The sequence below is a fragment of the Trichoderma virens genome, assembly GCF_000170995.1.
Source record: "Trichoderma virens Gv29-8 chromosome Unknown TRIVIscaffold_59, whole genome shotgun sequence".
Taxonomy (NCBI): Eukaryota; Fungi; Ascomycota; class Sordariomycetes; order Hypocreales; family Hypocreaceae; genus Trichoderma; species Trichoderma virens.
In genome coordinates, this window is record NW_014013690.1 from 20,668 (window position 1) to 47,130 (window position 26,463).

The 26,463-nt window shown below is 46.1% G+C and overlaps 11 protein-coding genes across 11 annotated transcripts; 6 read left to right on the forward strand and 5 right to left on the reverse strand.

Moving 5' to 3' along the window:
- Positions 1-36: 36 nt before the first annotated feature.
- TRIVIDRAFT_24467 (uncharacterized protein) lies at positions 37-1,179 on the forward strand (the record flags this gene model as incomplete). Its single annotated transcript, XM_014100576.1, has 1 exon — positions 37-1,179. A coding segment is annotated over one exon (1,143 nt), but the record flags the coding sequence as incomplete, so codon positions are not given.
- Positions 1,180-1,356: 177 nt separating this feature from the next.
- On the forward strand, positions 1,357-1,998 carry TRIVIDRAFT_7723 (uncharacterized protein; the record flags this gene model as incomplete). Its single annotated transcript, XM_014100569.1, has 1 exon — positions 1,357-1,998. A coding segment is annotated over one exon (642 nt), but the record flags the coding sequence as incomplete, so codon positions are not given.
- A 684-nt stretch (positions 1,999-2,682) lies between these two features.
- TRIVIDRAFT_53372 (uncharacterized protein) lies at positions 2,683-3,684 on the reverse strand (the record flags this gene model as incomplete). The annotated part of the gene is made up of 3 exons (XM_014100577.1): positions 2,683-2,958; positions 3,008-3,348; positions 3,408-3,684. 3 exons carry the CDS (start codon positions 3,682-3,684, stop codon positions 2,683-2,685), a joined length of 894 nt encoding a protein of 297 aa, XP_013956052.1.
- A 705-nt stretch (positions 3,685-4,389) lies between these two features.
- Positions 4,390-5,930, forward strand: TRIVIDRAFT_151636 (uncharacterized protein; the record flags this gene model as incomplete). The annotated part of the gene is made up of 4 exons (XM_014100578.1): positions 4,390-4,825; positions 4,874-4,993; positions 5,112-5,542; positions 5,598-5,930. Coding segments are annotated over 4 exons (1,320 nt in total), but the record flags the coding sequence as incomplete, so codon positions are not given.
- A 258-nt stretch (positions 5,931-6,188) lies between these two features.
- Positions 6,189-8,685, reverse strand: TRIVIDRAFT_191874 (uncharacterized protein; the record flags this gene model as incomplete). Its single annotated transcript, XM_014100579.1, has 7 exons — positions 6,189-6,596; positions 6,648-6,772; positions 7,010-7,449; positions 7,503-7,523; positions 7,591-7,887; positions 7,943-8,289; positions 8,473-8,685. 7 exons carry the CDS (start codon positions 8,683-8,685, stop codon positions 6,189-6,191), a joined length of 1,851 nt encoding a protein of 616 aa, XP_013956054.1.
- A 1,232-nt stretch (positions 8,686-9,917) lies between these two features.
- TRIVIDRAFT_151663 (glycoside hydrolase family 3 protein) lies at positions 9,918-12,752 on the reverse strand (the record flags this gene model as incomplete). Its single annotated transcript, XM_014100580.1, has 5 exons — positions 9,918-10,142; positions 10,206-11,713; positions 11,764-11,900; positions 11,961-12,357; positions 12,422-12,752. The coding sequence occupies 5 exons, from the start codon at positions 12,750-12,752 to the stop codon at positions 9,918-9,920; spliced, it is 2,598 nt and encodes an 865-aa protein (XP_013956055.1).
- Positions 12,753-13,524: 772 nt separating this feature from the next.
- On the reverse strand, positions 13,525-15,371 carry TRIVIDRAFT_70887 (uncharacterized protein; the record flags this gene model as incomplete). The annotated part of the gene is made up of 4 exons (XM_014100581.1): positions 13,525-13,604; positions 13,646-13,987; positions 14,338-14,736; positions 15,221-15,371. The coding sequence occupies 4 exons, from the start codon at positions 15,369-15,371 to the stop codon at positions 13,525-13,527; spliced, it is 972 nt and encodes a 323-aa protein (XP_013956056.1).
- A 631-nt stretch (positions 15,372-16,002) lies between these two features.
- On the forward strand, positions 16,003-16,284 carry TRIVIDRAFT_131859 (uncharacterized protein; the record flags this gene model as incomplete). The annotated part of the gene is made up of 1 exon (XM_014100582.1): positions 16,003-16,284. A coding segment is annotated over one exon (282 nt), but the record flags the coding sequence as incomplete, so codon positions are not given.
- Positions 16,285-16,332: 48 nt separating this feature from the next.
- TRIVIDRAFT_222674 (uncharacterized protein) lies at positions 16,333-18,706 on the forward strand (the record flags this gene model as incomplete). The annotated part of the gene is made up of 4 exons (XM_014100583.1): positions 16,333-17,565; positions 18,152-18,284; positions 18,427-18,508; positions 18,574-18,706. The coding sequence occupies 4 exons, from the start codon at positions 16,333-16,335 to the stop codon at positions 18,704-18,706; spliced, it is 1,581 nt and encodes a 526-aa protein (XP_013956058.1).
- Positions 18,707-21,924: 3,218 nt separating this feature from the next.
- TRIVIDRAFT_191877 (uncharacterized protein) lies at positions 21,925-23,036 on the reverse strand (the record flags this gene model as incomplete). The annotated part of the gene is made up of 5 exons (XM_014100584.1): positions 21,925-21,999; positions 22,059-22,445; positions 22,478-22,514; positions 22,599-22,794; positions 23,021-23,036. 5 exons carry the CDS (start codon positions 23,034-23,036, stop codon positions 21,925-21,927), a joined length of 711 nt encoding a protein of 236 aa, XP_013956059.1.
- Positions 23,037-23,605: 569 nt separating this feature from the next.
- Positions 23,606-25,510, forward strand: TRIVIDRAFT_53366 (uncharacterized protein; the record flags this gene model as incomplete). The annotated part of the gene is made up of 6 exons (XM_014100585.1): positions 23,606-24,251; positions 24,304-24,396; positions 24,450-24,823; positions 24,911-24,920; positions 24,977-25,207; positions 25,269-25,510. The coding sequence occupies 6 exons, from the start codon at positions 23,606-23,608 to the stop codon at positions 25,508-25,510; spliced, it is 1,596 nt and encodes a 531-aa protein (XP_013956060.1).
- Between the last annotated feature and the right edge of the window lie 953 nt (positions 25,511-26,463).

Here is a 26,463-nt window from a genome sequence, read left to right on the forward strand (position 1 = left end):
AAGGAAGCTCCTAAAGGACTTTCGTTCCAAGTCCCCGAGTTCCTTGAGCTCTTCACTGCATACACGTCTTCCAGGACGGGTATTGGCGCTGCGTTGACTCAATCTGAGACGGAAACTACAAACTCGTTACCTTTGCTAGTCGCAACCAGTTTTGATATGATTCTCTTTCCCGGAAACGGAATTGACCCATCATACATCAATTTCCGCCTTGGGAGTAGGGGTTTCAAGGAGTTAGCTGCAGTTTCGCATCTCGGGCCAGCACTTGCGTCTCTGATACAGATTCGCGACAATGGAGCGCCTGATGAGGTATGGCAAAAACAGGCTCAAAATCTACTTGAGAAAACACGTGCGTCACAGAAGGTCAATTCAACAACTCTTTGGAAGGACCACATCCAAGTAGAAGCATTCCAAGGGCGTGAAGCCGCCATTGCTTCCATGGTGGATTACGCCTGTACTCTGACCATAGCATTCCTAGAATCGGTTCTCGCAGACTCATCAAAGCTGAACGCCGAGTTCTACCGTGAGAATTATATCGAAGCAACTGGAGATGCGCTCAGTGCGACAGTTCCATACAACGCTGTTATGATTGCCACGTTCTTCTTAGTCGGGCTGGACCTCTCTTACCGTTCTCGAAAGTGGCTCAGGTCTAACAATTTTGATTGGAAGAAAGCCATGGTCATTATTACTGGCCAACAGGGACGCGAGACTTCTGGTGTAACTATTAGCACCTCATCCGTTGCTCAAATTCTTCTTGAGTCATCGGATTTGGATCTTCCCTTGGAACGGCTTTACATAGCACCACATGGGGCAGTGCCTAAGATCCAAGCTCCCGTGACACCAGACTCGCTGCGTGTTCATGAGCATGGATTCCGCTTACTATGGAATGCTATGACTGGCATGACGCATCTTGGTGAAACCATGTTTGCACAGTACCCAGCTTACGCCCTCGAAAACAACATGCGGCCAGAGATTAACGCTTCAACATTGACAGTATCAGAACTCCCCAAGATTTTAAGCCCAGATGACTGGTTCGCGATGAACACACGCATGCGTGTCGTAGTCGAGGATGCGCGACAGCTTCTATCTGGATGCGTTACCGACTATGCTGCTAAACAACTGCGAATTGCCCGAGATGACCTCACCAAGGTTGTGGTTCCAGGTTTGGATGGGGTTGACTATTCGTCTAAAAAGCGACTGCCAGGCTATGGCGAGAAACAGGACATCATAAAACTGTCTACAAACCCAAATCCAATCAAGATCGATCTACCTGTATCCATTCAAACAATTGAGGCCAACGGCGGAGTACTCGCATTCAGGCAAGCCGGTCCGACAAACGCCGAGCCGATTGTGTGGATTCACGGATTGCCACTCGACAGCCGCTCATGGTCCGCGCAGTATGATGCGTTCGCTGACAAGTACCGTAACATCTTTGTTGATCTGCGAGGTTATGGAGCATCGTCTAAACTTCCTGCAGCCGTAAAAGATGTGACGCAGCTTTACTGTGACGACATTCTCGCCGTGATGGATCATCTCGAGATTCCCAAGGCGAATGTCGTGGGATTCGCGTCAGCTGGACATGTTGCTCTGCGATTTGCAGCGCTGCAGGCCGACCGCGTAAATAAGCTTGTTACTTTGAATGCTAGTCCAAAATTCAAGCGAAACGACACTGATTATCCAAACGGCTTCACCGAGGAGCAACTGAACGATCATTTTGTTGCTGCCAGCGATCGGGGCATTGAGGAGGTAACCAATGCTATTCTCGATCCAGCGGTTGTGTTCCAAGATCTTACGGCAGAAGACGCGTATAAGGTTGCTTCATGGTTCCGTACCATGGCTTATAATGCTGGCACTGACACCTTGAATGGTTTCTTCAAGATTATGGCCCATGATGATGATCGTCAGTATGTTCCTCGGGTCAAGGCACCAACGCTTTTGATCTCGTCATCTCTTGGAAAGGAGGTTCCCGCTGCTACAGCCTTGTACCTGCGACAAAATCTCCAGCAAGCCAAGCTTGTAGAAGTTCCAGACGCGGATCACTTTTTGCATGTGACGCGACCAGTGGTGATTAACGAGCTTATTAGAGGGTTTCTGAGCTCTTAAATTGCATAGTGATTTGAACGAAGGTACCTTGCATGAATAGTACAGTAATATAGGAGGCAAATTCTTACAATGTCTTAATATATCGTTACATGGTTTGGTCAAAGCCAAGATTGCCACTAATAAACTGAAGTTAGAGCTGCACTAATCACTGAGTACCAAAAAACTTAGAGTGTACGCGCCTCCGTTCTACACGCCTCTTGTTTTGTGTACGGCGAGCGAGCCAGCCCACACGTTTATTAAAAACTTCTGAACACATTGATTCAAGTATCATATGCTTACAATAACTAGCCCTTATATAGTAACTAACCCTTATCTTAAAGAATCGCAGGGAATCTTCCAGAGTAGCGGTGAGTTTTGACTTTTCATTACTGTCGTTAGTCCAGTTCCTCTTACTCCAGGAATTACTATATAGGTAATTCGAATTGGTCACTAATTTGAGACTGATACGTCTAAATGCTGGGGATTGATCTGATGGAAGCTAGAGATCCATGGTAGAAGCATGGAAATAGGGAGATAGAACTACTAGTTTGTGCATAGAGTCAAATGATTTGTGCGCGGGTACATTATAAAGAAAACAAATGTTTAAGCGTATGTAACCGGGTTTACAAGTGTTCCGAGACTCTCAATTTTGATCTCAATCTTGTCTCCGTGCTGAAGCCACCGAGGTGGCTTCATCGTGAAGCCTGGACCACTCGGTGTTCCAGTGAGAATCACATCTCCTGCATAAAGCGTTGTGCCTTGACTAAGAAATTCAATAATACGGGCGACACTGAATAGCATGTGAGAAGTGTTGGAATCCTGTCGTAGTTCTCCGTTTACCCATGTGCGGAGACTGAGATCTTGAGGATTGGGCACGAGCTGCAAGATTCATTAGCTTGAAGCGCGATTGCTGCTTGGGGTAACTAACGTGTGCTGCAGTGATGCATGGGCCGATTGGACAAAACGAGTCAAATGCTTTCGAAAACCCAGCTTGAGGAGGCGGGATGGTGCTACTCGTGAAATTGCCTTGCCATTTTCGAGCAGACATGTCGTTGCCCACTGTGTAGCCGACAACATAATCGTATGCATCTTCTACTGAAACGTTCTTTACGTCCTTTCCTATCACAATGACAAGTTCGCCCTCATAGTCTGCCTGATCATCTTGTGCAATTTTTGGAATCTCAATGTTTTCCCCAGGACCAACTATAGAGTTTGGAAACTTGGGGAACATGCATGGAAACGCTGGAGGCGGAATGCTGAGCTCGTCCACTTCAAATTAATGAATAAAGTAGGTAGAAATTGCTGAATTATGGACTGTAGTGACCTACAATGCGTGCGATAGTTTCCACCGATACATCGAATGGCAGACACGTCTTGTCTCGCTAGTGGCGCAAGGAGTCGTCGAACTGTGAGTACTGTCTTGGTTATGTTACAAGATGAATTAAGGGGATTTCCAGTAATCTTCTTGGCCTTCAGCAGTTGCGACTTGTCTAACCGTCCAAGGTCTGGTTGGCTAGTGGAAACTATCGGCTCGCCATAGTGAATGTTAGCATCTTCTTCCGCTTCAAAGCGGATTAGACGAGTCCAGGGAACGTTGACAGGCATTTTGTAAGAAGGGAATATCAAGTATCCTAAGGTTGAGTCTTGGTGAAGATAGTGAATAACCAAAGGCATCAGATGAGACCTATATTCTCCAGATCTTCAGATTATGACTCCCGAAAAATGGGTTTGCCTTCTCCTCATACCCCGTTCTCGGAACTTTTAACCCTATCTCCGGAGACATCGGCTCGCGACTCTCGTAGTCATTCGTATTTGTCTTGATTAATACGGCAATTGGCATCGGTATTCCCTTCCATAGCTCTGTTGCCTGCTGAGCAGTCGACGGCGGAAAAGTGCGGAGCACAACGGATCACAGCGGAACTTCTGATGTAAGACAGACTGTGAGCTTAGGGTTGGAGGCGCTGAAGCTACAAAATAAGAATTGGTAGAGAATTTAGAGTTTGGAGGCAATCGACGAAGTAGTTATATGCGTAATGTAGATTGTGTTTTTGTTCTTTGTTGCATCCTCCACCGAAGCAATGAGTGATTGGGGACGATTTAGATCAAATATGAATATTTCTGCAGTGTTGTCGATCCTAATGGATCGTTCGTACCATCTTAAGAAGATGGTAATCGAGCACCCGAGCGTTATAGTGTCTGTTGTCCTCGGCGCTTTAATCCTCTTCTCGTTCTTGGTGAGTGGCGAACCAATGTGAATGCGGCCAACGAAGAGCCTCTAACTAGCAGCGCCAGTCAATCATACGAGACCCGCTCAAAAGTGTTCCGGGCCCTATGAAGGCAAGGTGGTCGCGCTTCTGGCTTATCTGGATTGACATGTCAGGAAATCGATCGAAGACTGTCCACAAACTCCACCAGAAGTATGGCAGTATTGTCAGAATTGGTCCCCGGGAAGTGTCCTTTTCTAGTCGGCAAGCAATGAAAGACCTTTATGGCTCCGGAAATAAGTTTAGGAAAGGTCCTGTGTATGAAGCTTTTGGTCGACAGAGCTCCTTTACCATCCTGGATAAGTCAGTGCATCGATCGAGACAGAAGCGCATTGCGCATGTCTTTGCACCAGCGTCAATTGCGGCTGTAGAGCCTCTGGTAAAAAAACATACTCAAAAGCTGTTACGTGTTTTGTCTAAGCGAACTAATCTGCCACTTGATGTGATGGAATGGTTTCGAATATTCGCTCTCGACGTTGTTGGTTAGTATCTTCCTACAAATAGACATGACAACTGTTGACGCGCAATAGGATCCGTCTTCCTTGGACAGAGCTTTGGAGGACTTGATAAAGAAGCGCCACCCGAGATTTTGTACGATCTGGATGAAGTGTTTCCCTCTCTTTTAGTCGAGTGGCAATTTGCCGCCATTCGTCCACTCCTCCTCGCTATTCCACACAAGCCTATGCAACATTTTTTGAGAATTGCCTCAGAATTCTATGATGTGAGTGAATCATTGTGTGAAGTTGGGATTTTAAGACGAAAATTGAGTCAAAATGCAGAAATACGGAACCGAAAAGTTCAACGAGTACATTGCACGACATGGTCGTTCTGGTGATCGTATCGACCTTCTTACCAAGCTTATCGCTGGCAGTAAGGACTTTGGGCCACTAGAAGATGACCAAATCATCAATGAGATGACAAATCTAATCTTTGCTGGAACTGATACTACTAGTAACACGTTCACATATATGTTCTACGAATTGGCTAAGCATCCGGAGTGGCAAAAGAAGCTGCAAGCTGAACTGGGAGAAGCAGCACTTGAAGAGGTCCCAGAGTATAAGGATGTTGTGAAACTGCCAGTATTGGACGCCGTCATCCATGAGACATTGAGAGTTCATCCCGCGGCACCAGCAGGGCTACAGCGACTTGCACCTGGTGCAGGAGGCGCAGTGGTTGATGGAATTACTATCCCCCAGAACGTAAGTTTCTGAGTAATCGATCTCTTACGAATGTTCCACTCACAGATGATTACAGGGAATCGCATCTTGCCAAGCTTATACAACTCAGAGAGATCCAACGGTGTATCCCAACCCGGAGAAGTTTGATCCCAACAGATGGCTTGTCGCTTCTGAAGATCATCTCAATGTGATGCACGAACACATCCTCGTTTGGGGCAAAGGGCAGAGAGCATGTTTGGGGAAGTACATGGCATACATGGAGCTGAAGGTGGGAACGGCCGCGTTGATGGGGAAATTTAACGTGGAAATCGGCAGCGCAACGACTGATGACGATATGGAAATGACGGATCATTTTGCCTTAGTGCCGAAAGGGAAGCGATGCATTTTACGTCTGAAGGAAAGAAATTAAATCCGTGAGAGTTATATTGAAGTTGATTTTACATTGTATCGATAAACTGCATCTTTCTTCCGTCTCTTAACTCACCTGCATCTAAGAGAACCTCGGGATTGTCTACAGTATCATTTTTAAGTTGTAGGATGAAAGCAGTGATATATATATCTCACCATACGCATTCTCCGAATTCACAAGCTTCCTAACTTAAATGATTATCATTTGAGGCAGAAAACTCAGCAGCCATGACCAATACCTTGGATTGTGTTCCAGGCTTTACAAATTTTCATTCCATATGAAATTGAGCTCATCATCAAATACACCGAATGTTTGCGTCAAGCCCGCTCCGAATGGCGCAATCGATGCATCGAACGGATGAGCTAGCCAGTCTTGATTGATCCCATAATCCCCACCGGTGAGATCGATTGCTGGCATCTCATTTGCCGCGTGTTCGCTGCCTGGGAATCCCTCTGTGTCCAGGACATGACTGTTGGTCGGCCGTGAAACGCCCAGGATACTGACGAACCTTTCTCTGAAGCCTTGCGTATAGGTCTCCAACAGAGATGCAAAAATTCCAGCAAGATGCAAATCATCAACGATGTGAAGACGGAGCACTCGTGCACTCTGATCAATGAGACCAAGAGATGCATTGAGTTCATCCGTAGGAACCCCAAGTGCGAGCGCCTGTGAATGTTAAACTTCTAGAATGATACCAAAAATAGATATTTTACTTACCTTGAGCAAGAAAATGCACGACGAGATCACTCTCACGTATGTACGAACAGGTAGATATCTCAGCCGCCCAATCTCAGCAAACCCAAGAATGATTCGGAGAACATCTTTCGCCGCGACAATTACACCTTGTATAAAATTGTAGTCCTCATAGTGGAAGTCAAAGATTGATGACATCACACTGTTGGGCACTTCATTTGCTTGCTATCTCATTTTGCGTTCCGCCGCTGCTTGCAAAGCTAGAGAATAGAGATATATCTTAGTGTAAAGAAAGTCAATAGCTAGAAATTCCCGAAATGGTCCAGCTGCTGTAAAGAGGTAAGTAAAATACATGTTATAAAAATCCAGCAAGAGAATGGCCATACCTGTGGCTGCTGTGTATTTCGCCCACCAATTTTCCAGTAATGGCTTAAAATGATCCAGAATTCGACGGTACCTCCCGCTTTGCACGAGCTCTCGCGTTAGTGCTTTTGACGCAAAGAGTAGATCATGAGACGTCCGTGTCAGCCGACTAAGATCTACCCACAAAGACATAGACTCAATCCAATAGTCGCCAAGCTGGGAGGTCGGTGATTGTTTGAGCGCATTCTGCGATAAACTAACTAACGTATGAGGGATGAGCGTGGAAAAGCCGATTCTGAAGGCCAATTGATTCATGTACAAGTATAATACTATTCTCAACCTCTGTCGTCTTTGCTTGTTAAATTCGCGAACTATACTTGATCCAGAGCTGCTGTCATTGTCTCCCTCGTCGTCAAACAGCCCCAGTTCGTGGCCAACACTGGCTGCAGATTGAATGAGAGACCTGTGAGAACAATATTAGTAGCATGAAAAGTATAGATTATGCTAATGCCATACCAAGACATCCGATCGGACCTTCTCAGTATCATCCTCTGAATCCCATGCTTCAATATCCGGAGGTAAATGAAGCGAACGGGCATGCCACTCAGCCATTAGGAGGAACCCTTCCACGGTCCCAAGACTTCGTGCCGAACTCACAATGCCTTTCTCCTGTCCCCATATTACGCGCTGTAGGAGCGACTGACAATATCGCCAAAGTCGATTATGTAAGAAATAGCTGCGAGATAGCCAGCCGTCACCATGCAATAAGTGATAACGGCTTGATAGAGTGAGGATTGCAGTGCATAGGACAGGCTCCGCATCAACCAAATTGCGATAGTTGGCAGGGTCCCCATACCAGTCACCAATGACAGGTGTAATAGGACACATGTTCCTGAAGAAGCTAGATGGAGAGATTAAAACAGATCTTTCTTGGCGGTGTCATGGCATAGACGTACAGATTGACAAACGTTACCGCCTCCTGAGCAGTCAGCCATCTTTTTTTGACAAACTTTAACCTGGCAAATGTCTCAATCACCTCGGGTGAAGGTTGGACAACATTTTCGGCAGGATATGCCCATTCCCAGCCTTTGGAGTGCCACGCAGAGTTACGTCCAGGTGTTTGTACAGAATTGCTCTCTGCACTAGCATTCAAAGACCCAACATCATTTTCGTTAGTCCGAGCCGCAGAGTTGCCGGCGTGGTAAACTTCAGCCGCTTCAAATAAGAGATTTAGAGCTTCGGACTGATTAGATACCACTGTTCGAGTAACACGGTCCGTTAAGTCGCTCAAGGGAGACTCATTCTGCTGTGGAGCTATACTTCTACCCGTCGCTGTTGGGCCCGACAATTGGCTGCTGGAGCCATCATGACCCAGGAGAGTCTGTGATGGTTGATCCCATTGTGACGTGCTGCCACCAGTCGTCCCATCGCGTGATGTTGCGTACACATCAGACGCCCGGCTCTCTTCATCCGCTGCTTGACCAGCATGGCGTGACGACTGCTTCCGGGACCGCTCGGCTGTGAAAACGCACTCTTTTCGCTCCCGTTTGCACCTCATGCACACAGGATCGGCTCCGGGCGGTGGGTCTGGAATCAAGCATCGAGCCTTGCGCTGGCGGCAACGGACACAAGCCTGATACGCCCTCCTGGGGATTTTGATAGCAGCCGCCGCGGCACCAGGCGGCATAAACTGGTCCATCTTGCGATATCACGCATTCCCCCTGCAGTCTGCAATAGCTCATGTGAGCGGATAACGGTGGGTGATTGTTTTATGCGTCGGTTAGGGCACGGGATTGTGAGATGTGGCAAAGGGCGGCCGAAGACGGAAAGGTGCGGGAATGTCCGCCACCTTGTTAGCCAGCTGTCTCCTGCCCTCCTTGATCATCGACCTGAATCTGGGGGCGCGTCTCCGGTAGTATTAAGGGTGCGTCGGTTTGGTCTACCAACGGACCAAAGGTATATAATGTCTTTAGTTGAAATTCCTGCTCTGGAGATGCAGATGATGATTTGACTTGGCTTCAGGTTTAATCTGGCCGTGGAGAATTGTCATGGATTTTTGGAATATCACAAGAAAATTGGACTCGGCTCACCCTCAGGAAACACATGTTTACAAGCAGTCGCACTACTAATAGGGGGGTCTTAAAATCGACTAACTGCCCGTGCTAGCTCTACATAGCACGGGGGGTACGCTGACTAGGAAAATCGTCGATAACTGGGGAAAAAAAAGGTACTTAATCTAACTAAGCAGAAGCTAAGAAACTAATGTATTCCACTTTTTGAGGGTAGGCTTTACAGCCTACCCTATATACCTTGTATTTTTATACTTTAATATCTTATTTAATTTTTAATAAAAATAAATTTAAATTTAAATTTAGCTTTATTATATAGTTATATAATTATAATTTTAATTTTAGGTTTTTTTTATATCAGTTTAAGTAAGCTATATTTGATTTTATATTTTATACTAGGTAATTAATTAGAAACTCTGTGTATATACTAAAGTTTTACACTTAATAGAGAGACTTATTTTCTTTTATAATTTACTAGCGCTATAATGTATTTTTTTTTAATTATCGACGATTTTCCAACTTGGCGTACCCCCTGTGCTACGTAGAGCTTTCGTGGGGAGTTAGCTGATTTCAAAGCCCCCCTAGTATACCTGTCAACGTATCATTCTCACTAGAGGTATTGACCTGAAATTGACAGATACAGTTAGGAATAACTCTTTTTTCATGACTACAATTGGGAATGGTCCTCAATATTTATACTCTTCAAGGTAGTTTAGACAATTGCCTCCAGGGAGATATATGAATGTTTCTATTAAAGACTGCTGTCGTTGTATTAGGTTCTGGCCTCACCCAAGCACTTCTGGCCTCCCTTCTACGACTGTACAATTTACTACTCCTTTGTATCTCCAACGCCTTACGATTACTAAGGAAGAACCTGGCTCAAGGGTAAAGTCCTTGAAGAGCTTCCTACATAGACAGTCTTGGCATAATCAGAGATAACCCAGTTCTGGCTTGACGGGTCCCAGTTACTCAGATCACGTCTTGTCAACTGGAAGGTGACGGTGGCAGATCGGCCAGGAAGGATCTCAATATCATCAAATCCTCGCAGAACACGGACAGGATCACTTGGGCCACCCAGGCTCACATACTAGGACAAGGAGTTAGCAATCTTATATGCACAAATATCATTAATGGCTTGCAAAATACTCACTAGCTGCGGAATTTCGGTACCCGTCACTTTTCCAGTGTTTTCGATTTGGGCCGTGACAGTATAGAGAACATCGTACAAGCCAGGGTTTCCACCAGGAGCGCCACCAGCCGGGGCGACTTTCTGGGGCGACCCATCCTGAGATCCTGCAGGGACGTCTTCCGGCTGCCCCTCAGGAACGGGACCCTCAAGGTATGGGTAGACGTAGAGGTGAATTGGATCAATGTTCTTAGGGAACTCGTTTGCTGCAGGATTCTTGTTGATAGTTCCATGCGTGGGTGCAGATGAGGTCTTGCCCTTGTTGGGGGTATACTTGCGGACCTTATGTTTGACAACCCGAAGATCAGAATAGGTAAATGTGGTGTAGCTGAGGCCAAAGCCAAACTCATAGCTTGGTTCAATACCAGCGGCATCAAAATGACGATAGTCAATGAAGGTTCCCTCGGTATACGGGATCTGTAAGGGATCTTCGGCGGTTGTGTAGACGACATCAGTGCCCCAGTCACTACGATCCTTGCCCCAGGTAAAGACAGACTTGGCCTGGGGGTTGACCTTGCCATAGAGAACATCGGTGATGGAGTTACCTGACTCTTGGCCAGGGAGACCAGCCCAGAGAATGGCAGTAACATTAGGGTTGTTCTTGTAGGCTTCCACAATGATGGGTCCTACAGTGTGCATGACAACGATGGTATTTGGGTTATGCTGTGCAACCAGTGAGACCACTGCGTCGCCGTTACCCCAGGCGGTGAGGTTGTTTCGATCACCCTGATTGCCGTCGACAGTGATGTAGCCTTCGCCGCTATCAGCGTTGACAAAGACGATAGCAGCATCAGCACCTGAAGCTGCCTTTATGATGGCTTTTGTATCAAAGTTGTCGCTCACGTTTCTGAAGCCGGTCCGGTCCTTCTGGGCCTGAGCAGCAAGAGCAGTAACGGGACTAATCAAATACGGGAAGTTGGCAGTGCCACTTCCCCAACCCATGGCGAGGGTCCAGATGGGATAGCCGTTCTTGACGTTAGAGCAGCCTCGGTCACTGCATGCATTGGGACCGGCTGGGTTATCATGGGCATCGTTTCCAATGACGGCAATGCTCTTGGGTTTCTTCAAGGGGAGCGCCTTCTTAGTATTCTTGAGAAGAACCGTTGAGGCGGCACCAATCTGCCGAATGAGTTTCTTGTGATTGGCTTGCACATTGACGTGCTGGTTGATGGTCGTAAGTCTGTTATTCGGGTCCTGCGCGTACTGTGGCCCAGTGGTCTCCAAACTCCAAGAGTCAAAGTTGACTGGGACTTTGGTAACATCGCGACCAATCTTGTAATAAGAAGTCATGATTCGCACAACCATGTCGTCGAGTCTCCATTGGGGAATAGTTCCGTTAATAACAGCGGCGGTAAGGTTGCTTCCCCAGTAAGTGTTGCCAGACGCGAGACCCTGATCTCCGGCCATGGTCATATCAAGACCAGCCAGGGCACTGGCAACACCAGACTGCTGTGCCCACCAATCGCTCATGACTAAGATGTGTAAGCTTTTGTATCGATCAGAAAGCATTGGCACAGCTTACCAAAACCCTGGAAATTCAGTTCCTCTTTGAGAATGTAATTCAGCATATAGCTGTTTTGACATGCGTAGCTGTTATTGACCTGGTTGTATGAGCACATGATGGACCCTACTCCAGCCCGAACCGCATCCGCAAAGGGCCTGGCAAGATAAATCGTCAGCAACTAACTACCCATCGGTTTTCATGGGGATTTTTCTGACCAGAGATATAGCTCATGTAGCGTAACGTCATCGATGTTGGAGGATTCTGCTTGCTTGTTGTTCTGTCCGTTCGTTTTCTGGGAAGCGCCACCTTGACGATAATGCTCCTGCTCATTCCCAATGAAATGCTTTGCACAGGCAATTACACCAGAGTCTTGAATTCCCTGAACCGTCTGAGCCATGCCAACTCCAGTGAGCACTGGGTCAGGGCTGAAACCTTCCCAATTTCGACCACCCTCAGGCGTACGGCCAATAGGTCCTGCCACAGGTCCCAATTGCGTATCCACGCCTTTCCCCCGATGCTCAGCTCCCATAGCCGCACCTCGGGCATACATCAGGTTCCGGCTCCAGGTTGCCGCCACATTGACTCCAGCTGGGAAGGCGGAGTTTTCGTCCGCTAAAAGAAGCAATCTTAGTATTGTTTTCATGAAGGCTAAAGGGGGGGGGGTGGTTAATCTTACTATCACGAACTCCAAGGGGCGAGTCTTGATTGCAGAGACCTGGAAATCCAAGTCGAGGAATTGATCCTGTATTTCCCACACACTTTCCGCCCTCCCATCCTACACCAGTAGTGAGGTTCACCTTCTCCAGAAGAGTGAGTTGACTGACAAACTGGACAGCCTTATCATAGGCTTGTGCCCAAGTTCGACCGTTGGTCGGAACGGGAGAAGGGTCCTCCCAGTTGAAGTCCGCGTTGATCCATGGCGAAGGATACTTTGGCGGGGAGGTCACTTGGCCAGAGGCAACGCCCGTCAGGAGAACGCCAACGGCGATGATTGAATTTGACAACATGGCTTAGACCCGACCACCAAGAAATTCTGCCAAGAGGAAGAGACTTGGCACCGATGCTACCGAAAGCTTGTCCTCACATGCGAGATATCAGCTGAATATATACCCCTGAACCAATGGGGTAGTTCCATCGAAGGTATGGTTACAAGCCGAACAGCCTTGCGAATCATACTATCCTAGCTGTCAGCTTCTACGACAAGGAGTCCAGAAGTCCAACCGCGATTTACACATCTTCATTTCGATAGTATCGATGGTAATCGGACCGATGCTGTTGGTAAACACGCCGAAATAATATATCCAAGCCAGAAAGCAGGGTATGCCCAGATACATAACTTTTGCAAGTGGTTACAGCCGAGCTTCCGCGCTCTACTCCAAGTGCTATAATTTCCTTACAGCTACAGCATTTACAGGTCAACAGTACTCTAGCCTGCTAGTATACCCCAGCTTACAAGGTAGCTGTTTAGTAAAATATCTGCGTTTGTTGCTTTAGCCACTAGGATATATGCAGAAGGAGAGATCTTATTAGTGGATGATTTGTAGCTGAGCTTGTCCGATTGCAGGGCCAACTCAGGGATCGCGCACAGCAAGTTTACACAGGTCTCCGAAATAGGGCCGGGGATAAAGTAATACCACTGCCGAATTGCCGGGCAAAAAATCTTGCGGGGTAGTTGGGGAATGAGGAGCGCCATGTACTCCGTACAAGTACCCCCGATTTAAATTGGTCCCCTTACGATGATCTAATTCAATGGATTTGTCAGAGTCATAATCTGGGGAACTAGTTTATACTACTCCGTAGAATACCTCTATTATAGGTTTTAGACGATGCGCTTGCTACCAAGTGGTTATTGATAAAGTCTGCAAATTTTACAGATATACGTAGTAGTTTCAATACTTACCTAGCAGCCAAAGATCCTTAATGCTGTGGAGCTGAGTGGCGCCAGAATCCGCGTCAATTGTTGTCGAACTGCACCGGCGATGCAAGATTTGATGTTTGTCAACAGTGAATGAGGGGCTGTTGGTAGCAGAAAGACCAATTAGCTTGTCGCCGGATGCTGTATCGCGACCAATCCAAATATGGACACCTTGTGGAAATGAGTTTGCTGTTGAAGGAGGGTAGACGACCGCATCACGGGATGATGCCGTAACCCGCATGCTCAAATCCTCCTTGTTCCCCTGGCCGATGTCGTAGTCCAGCAATTTAAGCTCCCCATTGCGGCTTAGAGTCTCCACACCAGTGTCTGCAGACTCAAGGGTTATCAGCCGAGTTAATTGTTGTGTCCTCGCACTGCATCGACGATTAATGGTTTGGCAGGACTCCAGGGACATAGAATACCACCTTCGCATTGCTAGCTGAGGCTCCTAAGCCTGTATCATTTCGTCCAAATGAAGGTTTTTCAGGCAGACGAGCCGGAGGAGGAGCGTTCCGAGTATTGAGGGCTCCACTGACAAGATCACGCCAATGTCCAGGAACTGAAGTCTCGGAGCGCTAAATTCAGCCAGAAGCGTACGTCCCTACCCAACAGCTTTGCTGGCCAAAAGTTGCCCGCCCAAGTTTGCCGCTAGCGTGACCCAAACAACCTGGCATTACCAAGGACTTTGAATCTCGCCTCCGTCATGGTCCTGGAGGCCGGACAGTCCAACTCGCGGAGGCATAGCACAGTCGCACCCCTGTAAATCTCAACGCTCTCAAGATCACGACAGAGGACAGCCCCAAAAGAAACATGGAGTCCATGCGATCTGGAAGCAAGCTCCGAGTTGCTGATCACTACAACCGGACCGAGTCCCAAAGTAGAGGCTGCAGAAATCGGCTCACGAATCGCCTGAGGGACTTCGTCAGTAGTAGCTTGAGGCATGATAATAGAACCAAAAGAAGGCATTGGGCTTACATCAACTTCTGAAACCACGCATGTTTTCAGCAAGCTGTCCCATGCGTCCTTTGTTATTGTAAGTGCCCAGACTCGTCCATCATCCGCGCCGAGGAACCGTCCTGAGGGAGTTTTCATGATGAAATGTATGGGAAAATAGTCTCGCGTAATCTCAAGCAGCACCAGGTTCCCGCCGGGCCGAAGCAGGCGACGACAATAGCGAACGGCATCTTAGTAGACTCCGTGTCGTGTGTAAGCGGTTCGATGCAACGACCGTGTCGAAGGACGCATCCGATAACTTCTGATCTGCAGTGTCTTTTTCAGTGTCCAGCATCTTGAACATCAACTTTCGCTTATTTTGGCTGAATTTCTCCTTGTCAGGCTCAGAAAAAGCCGGCCGAGACATCGGTGTTTGTGTATGATATGCAGTGGTCATTGGGAGCAGAGAGCACGGCGGGAGTGGTACCGCCGGTTCCAGCGCCGACCTCAAGCGACTTCATACGCGGATGCCGTTCTTCATCATAACTTGGAGATGGGGCAAAGTACCGCGTGCAAAGGCCGGCAAGTTTCTGACCACGGCCTGTAGCAGATGCACATTGTTGTTACCAGACTCCAAATAGCTGGCGCTCCACTTCTCCGGGTCATCGAGTGTGTCGTTTGCCCGCGCTGGTCGAATGTCTGGCTGTTTGCCTGCCTCAATATAAGGGAACAAATGCTTCCTTATCCACTCCGTGATGTGCTTAGGGTGATTTCCCATCAAGAGCAGCTCGGAAGGTCTGGTCTGATTTCGAAACCTCCGTACCTAGGTAAATATAAGCTGTACGCACGAGAAGCACCCGAAGGATTTCATTCTCTCGAGAAGCAGGCCGGGATAGGACTTGACAGCTGCCACAATAGCAACGAGTGTTCACAAGTGGAATCTGATTTTGCAACATACATATTTATGTGAAGTACCCTAAATTTAACCATATGTGGTTAGATTGAAACGAGGTCCTTGCTTCTAGCAGCTGATTGAGGCTATGCTTAGGCTGACCCTCGGCTGAGGTCTCGAGACTAAGGCTCTGTTTGTCACACATTTATGTGAGAGATTATTGGATCGATGATCTAGATAAATACCGAAAACTTTTGAAGAGATGTCTTCTACGATATACTCCAAACTTGAAGAGACTTTGGAAGACCGACAGGAACTTTATAACATCCCTGGAGTCTGCCACACGTTCCAGCACCCTTCCATTGATGCACAGCAAAGGGTTCCACAGGATCTTTCACAGCAAATCGCAAAAGAACATGGACTGCCTGAATTCCTGATTGAGGTAGCAGGCCTTCAGAAATTCAAAGCTCCAACATTATGGCTTCTTATACTGGAGCCGGGCTTGGGAGGAGAGATTATTCGATGTCATCTCCAACAACATGATCTCCGTCGTAAGCCCAAGTTCGAAGCCCTCTCCTATGTCTGGGGAGACCCTTCAAACCCAACGGATATTATTTGCTGCGGAGAGATAATGCCTGTGGGACGAAATCTGGATGCTGCTCTGAGAAGATTGAGAAGTCCTTTTATCCAACGCGTCCTATGGGTAGATGCTCTTTGCATTAATCAAAAAGATCCCGTTGAGCAAGCCAGCCAGGTGGGAATGATAAATTACATCTACTCTCGCGCAAAGCAAGTTCTTGTGTAGCTAAGAGAAGAACGAGAAGAGGACAGCTTAGCATTCGAAGCTATGGAGAAGACAGTTGTATTTATGAATGCACTCTGGCACGACGGAAATATGAACGAGTCCATCAAAAAAATCGTTAATAACCCCGCCCTACCACCCAACGCGTGGCAGCATATAGGCGCCCTCTTCCGCCGTTCGTATTTCAAGCGTCTATGGGTCATCCAAGAAGTGGTTAACGCCTCGTCTGCCCACGTCTTTTGCGGCAACAGGACCATACCATGGGACTCAATGTGCATGGTAACCAATCTCTTGACCGCCGGCTTCCTTGCCACATGTTCCCCTGAGGTTAGACGCTCTGTCCATCTCCCTACCGAGAACGAGTCAAACATCCATTTAATCGAGACGCTCCGCCACACGAAAACCGCCTCTCAGCCCGGACGGTCCTTCTTCGATATCTTGTTCCACGCGCAATCTTTCCAATCCTCTCTTCCCCGGGACAAGTTATTCGCCATCCTGAATCTCCCATGGGTTGAAGAGTACTGGATTCCTCTCCCAAATTATCAGTGCTCAGATCTAGAAGTATTCAGGAACTTCGTTGTGGTTGATTTGATGCACAATAAGTCTGTCAAAGCCCTGTCGTGGGTAAATACTGCCGGGGTGGATCGAGGATCTGATGACCCTTCATGGGTTCCCACGGTTGCGGATTTCCAGGGCCCGAAACCGAGTTTCTTCATGAAAAGGGGGAGACCGACAACTTCCTTCCTCTTCCAGGAGGCCGAAGCGTATCTCGATGAATCTGAATCGTCTCTCATGATCAAAGGCCTGCTTCTTCATTCTGGAGTTAAAAGCATTGCTGATTCTCGCTCCGCATGCTATGAAAAAGCTGGATTAGATCTTCCACTTCAATCAGCAGACATTTACGAGGCGGTTATTGAAGTTGAGAGAAACTGGCTCAGGAGTTGTTTCAGGGTCCTGATGGTTTCGAAATGGCCACACCTGTTTCAAGGTACAAAGACAGAGCTCGATTTCGGAGAGATCCTTTCTTCAGATCACTATACTACCTTCCTTCTCGTTATGTCATGTAATTGGAATCCCTATAGCAACGTGCCCATCATCCCTTGGGTTTCCTCAGGCTCAGAACCGGGAATGAATACAGCACGCGAGCAGTCAGAGGAATTAGACCTCTTAGCATTCATGCGAGATATCACGGGACGATTAATCATGGGCCATCCCATATCCAATAATAACTGGGAGGACTATCTGTGTACAATTTCTCAAGAGCACACAAGATGGAAGGTATTTTGTGGCTTAGGAGATGGGAGGATAGGATGGGTGCCAAGAAATGTAAGTGTCGGGGATAGGGTTTGCGTATTTAACGGGGGGAGAGAAACCTTTTTATTGAGGAATGCACGGGACAAAGAGGGAAATATAAGCACAGGTTGGAAATTGCATGGGGAATGCTTTTTTGAAAGGTTGGAGAATGGAATTGGCGGCGCATTAGAGGGTGAGGGTATTGAAGATGTGTATTTAAGCATTGTTTGAAGCACATGGTATGTTGTAATTATACCTAGGCAGAACAAGGTCAAAATAGCCTCTATCGGACATTTCTATTGTTTCAAAACTTAACATCCAGTTTCTAGTTACTTATTTAGGCATTTTATAACGTCAAAATATACCAATACAACTAAAGCTAAGGAAATTATAACAAACCATGTACCAGTCGTTTCAGTCGGCGGTGGAGTGGCTCGTTTCAAGGCGGGTGACCGTCTCCTCGCTGTGACTTTTGGGCTCAACCCCTCAGAAAAAATAGCCAGTGCTTTTATTGAGTATTCTCTAGCAACTGAAGGCCTTAGCTACCATGTTCCTAATAGCTTAACCCTAGCGCAGGCCAGCTCGATGGGACTTCGGATTGCTACTGCTGGCATGGCACTTTTCCAAGCACAGGCTGCAGCTACTTCTGCCACGTCCCTACAACTCGGATAAGGAGACAAAGGAGTTTGTTCTTGTTGCAGGAGGTGCGACGGGCTCTGGCACGATGGCTATACAGTGTGAAATAGGAGGCTATTGCTCTCCTTTACTCCAACCTGAATTTGGGCTCTTGGCTGCCACTGGAAGATTGATCGTGGGTTACCTAGCTTAATCTAATACCTCTTACAGGGCCGATTCTACGCTTATCGTTCGCTGCTCGCAACAACCACTGCTGCGATTCCTACGGTACCGCAGCTTGCTTCAACTACAGGTCAGCCACGTGCGCGGCAGACATCCCTCGAATAGTTTAACCTATGTCTTTAACCATATCACTAGCACCGCTCTGGTGTCCATTACTCCTGTGGTCAAGTACATACGAAGAAATACCCGGGCCGATAGCTTCGTCTCTTATGGAAACCGCTGCGGAACTGGCCGGCTCTTACGGGCGCCCAAGCACACCAGAGCATAGAAAGTTTACTTCGAAACCGTTTCTGCTTGCTGAAAACCTGTTGTCCAACGGAATAATCAATAACCATCCTCCTATGATCCGGGATGGCGAGATGGCCCCAGATTCCACATACCTCAGTGAGTTGCGTCATGGTCATGTCCGAGTGAAGAGACAAATCGTGCCAAGAATTTCCGGCGGGATAGAAGCACGATAGACATTTTGTTACTGCTAAATATATTAATTCCAAGCAAATCGTTTAAGTGACTCCGCACCAACGAAACCCTGGCTTACAAATGCCACCGCCATGGCTCACAGGTAGCATGATCATAGTATGACATATATAATTAAACAGCGGCTCACCGTCCATGACAAAGAACTTTTTAAATACTCTCGAAAATATTGAGGGGCGGAAAGAATCATGTAGTGCTAGTAGGAGCTCTCTAAATCAGCATATGCTTCCCGCTGAATCAGCTCATGCCCGAACTATGGCTCCTTTCCTCAAGATTCATCTATAGTGTCAGGAGGCGAGGGACGAGGGTGCCGTCAACAATGTATATTATGAGATGATGCGTGGGTTTATCACTAGCCTCCCAATAGGTTAGCTGCGTGGTGCCTATTAAGTAGTTCTTTTACACACGGGATCCCTTAGTATCCTGATATGTAGTGTTGAGTGTCTGTTATAGCCTCTTCTCGTGCTACCTAGGTATTTACTGATTCGCAGTATAGTACGGCAGATTTGGAAGATCTTAACGCATGCTCCGCGTTTGCCTAGACTTTATGTAAGTATCTGTCGGCCGAAACTTCACGAAGGATTCCGTAGCCCATAGCTCCAGTCGGAAAATCCAACCTGGTTTTTTGTTCCGCGCCGAAGTGGAGTAGGGAGTCGAGTGGGTTGTGGAAACTAAAGAAAGCCCAACTTCAACATAACGCGGGTTTATGGAAGGGAAGCGAGTTACAGCTACGGAATATATGGATATGGTGAGCTGAACCCTGTAAATGCATCTCAGCCGCATCACTCTATCCCCACAATTACAGTGTGCCTTCGAAATTTACGCTCATCATTGGTGTCTTGCTTTCTTGAAGATGTTTTCTTTAGGTAGCCTCCGCCTTTGGTTATTACATGTAATTGATGATATTCTCTGGATCAGAGGCGGTATTTATCGAACTCCTGGGTACCTTCCATGAACTTGGAAGATTGATAATATACGGACGCTATGTAATTCGCATAATTAATGGTTAATGGATATTATTACAACCGCAACAGTATCCATTTATGTGTACTCCAGAGCTTCATAAGAGCAGTATTTTGCTGGAATCTTTACAGGAACAGACAGCACGCACATGCCTCTTGCAAAGGGGGATCTATTCAATGCATAACCAATACAACTGCTGAAAGCATTTACGGATATAGCGTTGAAGTAAGTTCATAATTAGTCACGCCCTGACACCTCCATCTACACTAGTATTAGCACGATGTTCTGCCCCGTGACTGATGATGATGTAACTATTCGCTGGATACTGTTGGTTAGTAAAAGCTTTACCAATTGTATGATATCTCTGAAGGCGAAAGCAATGAAAGAATCTTGATTCTATCTGAGCGGCTGGACTGGTTGCAGCAATACACATGTATAATAGCTTGTTTGCCAATCTTCCTGAAAATCTGTGGCAAGCTTGATGGTCCTGATGACCATGGATGTTGCCAGATATTGTAGCTTCGAGCGCAGCAACTGCGAAGAATACGCCTGTGGGCCACCAAGTTCTCTATATCAGATGTTTTGTACTAGACTACAATTCTATAATTTGGTTCTTACGTGTAGCGTAGGTATGATCCTCTATTAGTAGTCGAGCAGCCACACTGATTCTAGCCGCCGTCTCTATTGGCCGGAGAGTCTACCCACTCAATATTCACCCCCGAAGAGAAAAGCCTTCTTTGTATGGTAGGGGTATGATTCGTGAGGATGAAGAGAGCAATGTCCAGTGATAGGCTCCTCGAAAGTAACAAAGCTGCGCCGGTCACTTACGTAGAAAGTATGGTCCTTAGCGTCGTTGATTCCAGCCAGCTAACTTAGTAATTCGGTTAAATTGAGATCGGACGCAGTGATGATCTTGTACGGATGCATGCCGGCCATGGGATTAGTGTGAAAATCATCGATCGTGAATGACTGAACGAAGTTCGTAGAATTGATAGAAGTGCCAATACCCATTGGTTCTATAGACGATGCCAGTGCTAGAGTGGCAACAGCAAGACTGTAGATAAAGGGCAGTAGCATTTTGTAAGTGTTACTCATGAGAGTGAAGGACTTAGATGCACGTGGTTGTTTATTTCATTTTTGAAGACCGTGGAGGGTAAGCAATATATAAATTTGGCTAATATCCCAAAAAATGTACATTAAAGAGGTTGAGCAGCGGATACTATGTTTAAGGAAAGTAACTGATACTTGTTTGCGTGACCAATTGATTCCCTGATACATGATCTAACATCGTGGTCCCCTTGATGACTCCTCTAGGTGCGGCGCAGGATTACGTCCACATGAGACACTTACTCCTCCATATGTTTACAGTTAAAACCCCTTTTACCATCGGAGGCTTTAGTTTCAATAGTCTTTGCTTTATAATAACTCATTAATCCTATATAGCTTCTCGGCAGCGGGATGTTTTATAAAAGATGCGGGAGATTTAAATATGTCATTATACAGGACGCTACATATAAGCATTGTATACTATGTGCAGGATATTCTCAAATCTTCGCGGAGCTTCACGCTGCAGTTGGTTACCATTCGATTTTTGATTATCATGCCATTTACCCAAGTGTTAGTACCTCAGTAGTGACGAGTGAAAGGTTAAGAGACCTTCCAAACATAATACAGATTTTGCTAAAGGGAAGTAGTAACCGCTATGTCAGAGGCAAGAAGCATAGGCTGTAATTTCTTTCTTATCCGTTAGGAAGACGTACCTGTCACTGACTTTTGGGTGCAAGGCCCGTCATACAACAGTATTCATATCTCACAGTTATCAATTCAGTCACAGTACAAGTCTGTTGTGGCATATAATCAGGAGCTTTATGACGATTTGGTCCCTTGTAACTGATTTATCCTTATAAGCCGCCGGTTACGTTATAATGAGTACTGCAATTGTGATCATTAGCCTAATTTGTTACCCTGTTTAGCGTAACGATATGACGGACCGCCACCAAGTCTTCGTTACATACCGTTATATATACTACTCTAGGAGCTTCTTGTCTAAGGAGAAAATTGTTTGCCCTGAACTTCATGTCCCGCTGGCTTATATCTTTTGTTCTGGATTATTTCTATGTACTGGAGATGAAGTTAGCACTCAGGAACAATGTGGATCACATTCACATGGATCGACTTACATAACCATCGGAGTCGAAGATAAAGGCGACCCGGAACGGCCCATCCATAAGACGCTTCTGCCGGGAGACACCCAATATGTCAAATCTTTCACAAGTGGCTGTGATGTCGTCCACAGAGACGCAAATGTGTCCAAAGCCTTCCGGGGCACTGTTACCGCTGTGATATACCTTGCTATCTTCATTCTCGGTCCCAAAATGCCAAGTCAGCTCCAACAAGCCTTCGTCTCGCGCGTACGAGGCGCCATCGGCATCGCGACTTTTTCCCTCGTTTTCATAGTTGCCGTAACCAAGAAAGTAAGAATTGAACCCGTCCTCAGCATGTTCAGTTGTATGTTTCAACGTCATGTCGAAGATCTCCTGGTAAAATTCGAGTGACTCGTCCTTGTCCTTAATGCGTAACATAAGGTAGTATTATGCACCTTATAAGTCTCCATGTCAGTGGTCGCCATATGATCGCTACGGCCTGGTGGAGTTTGAGCAATAATTTTCACCCAATACTCATCAGGATCCAATACAAATGCGCAGCCATTTTCGGGTTACTTTAGCAATCTGTACCCAGCATCGGCATGCCTCTCGCACGCAGCCGGTACCTTGTCCACAGATATACAAATATGGCCAAAGCCTTTTGGATCATCGTTTCCGTTATGTACACTTTTGATATCGTAACTGTAGCTCAGTTCCAGAACACCCTCACGGTCACTCATTTGTTTACCATGTGAAACAGATGTAGGGGAATCTTAAAGGCAATATATATACATTAGTAGGCCACTCAATGTTTTTACGCGAGCTGGGGTGAATAGGTAATTACCCTAGGCGAGGAAGTATAAGTCAAGTTTATATCCCGGAAAGTCGAATTGCTGTCGCATGCTCATGCCAATATGGTTGTAAGATTTGAGACTCGCCTCCGGGTTTTCGATTCATTTTAAAATAGAAAAGCTGGATCGTAAGAATGGAGGACAAACCCGTCACTCTCGGCATATAGTGATTGAGTTTGTATGAGCTTGTTTCCCCATTTTAAGTAAATTTCTTTCGATGTGATAGACTTCGGTGATCGAATTGATGATGAGTCTCTGGCAGAAGGGTAATACTATTAACAGGCGGTAGGTCATTCAGGTACGCCGTACTCCGTAGATGTATAACAATCGATGCTTTGGCTTTAGTCCTGCTGGCACTTGGTGTGGGGTTAGCTGGCTGGCAGATTGGTATGTATAGCGTGAGATTCCACTTTCTACACCCTGTACACCCTTTCCGCCATCCTAGGGCTATCCTTACCTCGATTTCCATTGGCTGGCGAGGAAATGGTGTTCTAGTTAAGTATATATTCCCGATTGGGTAAGTGGCTTCTGGAGAGCCTAGTTGGAGGAGAGACACCCATTGCGCCTGTTACGTACATGGGAAAACTACATTAACATGGCCACAGAACCTCGTGCACTTGATCCAACCCCTATGTATGTCACTTCTAACGAAAAAGGAACACATTAATTGCTCGTCCACTTGGCCAACCACTGGGCAATCACCGTGGTAGCACATCGTGCAGGACGTGCATTATGAATTCCACGACATATAGCATCCCATTGGCAATTGGGGCCATTCCGCCCTACCTCCAATTTGTCGCATTCGGATGTGTTCTCGCCGTGGGATACAACATCTGGTGGGCACTGGTATCGGAACGTCGTCTGCCTGGCTTCCCTGTTGCGACGTTGGAAGGACAAGGCCTTCCACCAAAGGAGAGCTACTTTAAAGATGCCAGTGGAACGATTGCAAGCGGATTGAAAGCGTATGCTGGCCCTTTTCAAATCATTACTGGTACTGGACCAAAAATTGTCCTGCCCAACAAATACGCAGACGAGCTGCGCAACCGACCGGAGTTAGATTTTAATGAAGCATTTCGCAAAGATTTTTTTGCCCATTATTCCGGATTTGATGGGTTCCGTGCCAGCCTGGACAACCCTACGCTGATTCCGTCCACTCTTAGAGTCAAGCTGACGCAAAGCTTGGGACTCGTGACGAATCACCTTGTCGATGAGGCGACCAGCGCGCTGCATCAACTCTACGGCGAAGATCGCGAGTGGCAATCCATTGCCGTAAAACAACACAATCTCAATCTGGTTGCACGCCTATCGTCACGAGTCTTCTTGGGAAGACCCATCTGTCGCAATGAGCAGTGGCTGGAAATTGCCAAGAATCACACAGGTTGATCGTGTGCCCCCCGCCGACATTGATGCTCCTTCTAACGACGTTGTAGTTGACTCATTTCTGGCTGCTCGAGATCTCCGGGCTCAACATTTCTTTATGCGTCCCATTATGCATTACTTCATGCCGCACAATAAGAATATACGTATGATTTTGCGCAAGACTTCTTCCATGCAGCCACTAACCTATATTTTCCAGAGAGACATTACACCGATGCCAAAAGAATCATCAGCACTGAGGTGGAGAGGAGAAAGATACGAGCTCAAATATTGCTGGAGGCTGGTGACAAACCGCCAAAGGTGTCGGATGCCATTGGATGGATGGTAGAGATGGCTGGTGGGAAAAAGGTCGATTACGTTGCTGCTCAGCTCTCGCTCACGGTTGCTTCTATCCATGCCACAACTGAAGCATTGACAATAGCATTGTTGGATCTTGTCAGCCATCCCGAAATCATTCCTCAGCTGCGCAAGGAGATCATTGAGGTCTTGGGAGACGCAGGTTGGTCAAAGCAGGCGCTGTACAAGATGAAGCTTATGGACAGCTTTTTGAAGGAATCTCAGCGCCTACATCCGGTGAGTTTTTGGTTGGACAGCAAAAAGGGAACTACTGGTTCATAGAATCCTGCTCGCTAATGCCTTCCTCTTATTAATAAAATCTAGCCCAGCGATGGTAAGTACATGTCCCGTATCGAAAACGTGAAAGGCAATCGCTAATACCTCTGTTAGTCTCGATGAACCGGAAAGTGATGCGTCGTTTGACACTTTCTGATGGAACTGTGCTTCCCAAGGGAGCCCGTCTGATGGTTGCCGCCAGGTTTCGAGACGCTGAAATCTATCCAGAACCAGATGCGTTTGACGCGACCCGTTTCCTTCGGCTGCTCAACAATACTTCTTCCAATAGCCCACACCATTACGTCTCCACATCTGCTGAGATGTTTGCTTTCGGTACGATACGTTGTCTCTTTACTGCCCCACAAAACCAAAGAGATAAGCTAATAATATGTTGTCTTTTATCTAGGCCACGGAAAGCATGCCTGCCCCGGACGATTCCTTGCGAGTGCAGAGCTTAAGATTGCACTTTCACACATGCTGCTAAAATATGACTGGAAACTCGACAAGTCAGACACAATGCCAAGATTCTTTGCAAATGAAACGGCGCACATGACGAATCCAGGATTGAAGCTCATGGTCAGGAGGCGAACCGAGGAGATTAACCTTGATCTAGACGTGGATCCGGATTTGATTGATGTAGAAGACTAGACCAGGCCCATTGCTTAGGTGGGAAGGAACGTAGCAACAAATTGAATTATGATCATACCCATGAATATCATGTGACTATGATAAGGTTCTTGTGAGTGGCATACAGTATGTCTCTTGTCAATTTAGTTATTACCAATGAATATAGACCATCGGCAAGCTTATCTTTGTAATGTATCTGCGGGTTACCCTTTAAGTTGGGCTAGTGGTTAGTAAGATAGCTACACCCCCCCCATCTAGGACAGGCGCTTTTTCCTGTTTTCTATTTACTCTAATAATAACACTAAGGTATACCTTATATTTTTTATCTACTATAACTATTTTTTTAGTTTTGTAGTTTATTATATAAAAATACTTAATTATATTAAAAATAAAAATTTTCTGTAAAGTATCCTTCCTCAGTTATTAAGTAACTAATTTAACTATTTACACTTAGCACAAACGTAATATAGCAAAATAACATAAGTATCATAGTGTTAAAGTACTTATTGTAAAAGTACTAAAATACATTACCAAATATTATAATTTGTTATAAAAAATAAAATAATTTAGTTAATAAATACTATAATTTAGTAAATAAAGGCTATAGTATAGTAAATAAGTGGTATAGTTTAACCCAAAAAAAATTGTAATTTAGCTAATAAATGCTGTAATTTAGCTAATGAGTGTTGTAACTTATCAAATAGGCACTATAATTAAAAAGATAAGCGCTGTAATTTAGTGAATAAGCCTTATAATAAGGTATGTATTGACTTAGTAGTGTAGCGGTATATATTACTACAAGACCCTGTGTTGAGTGGGATAATTTAGATACTTTATACCCTAGGATAAATATTTAATAAAAGATCCCTAAAATTATTAGTTATTTAGCTATATAAAATATTAAAAATATCATGCTTTTATAAAAAACCATACAATACTAAGCTATTAATTAATTAATATAATATAGCTGTTTA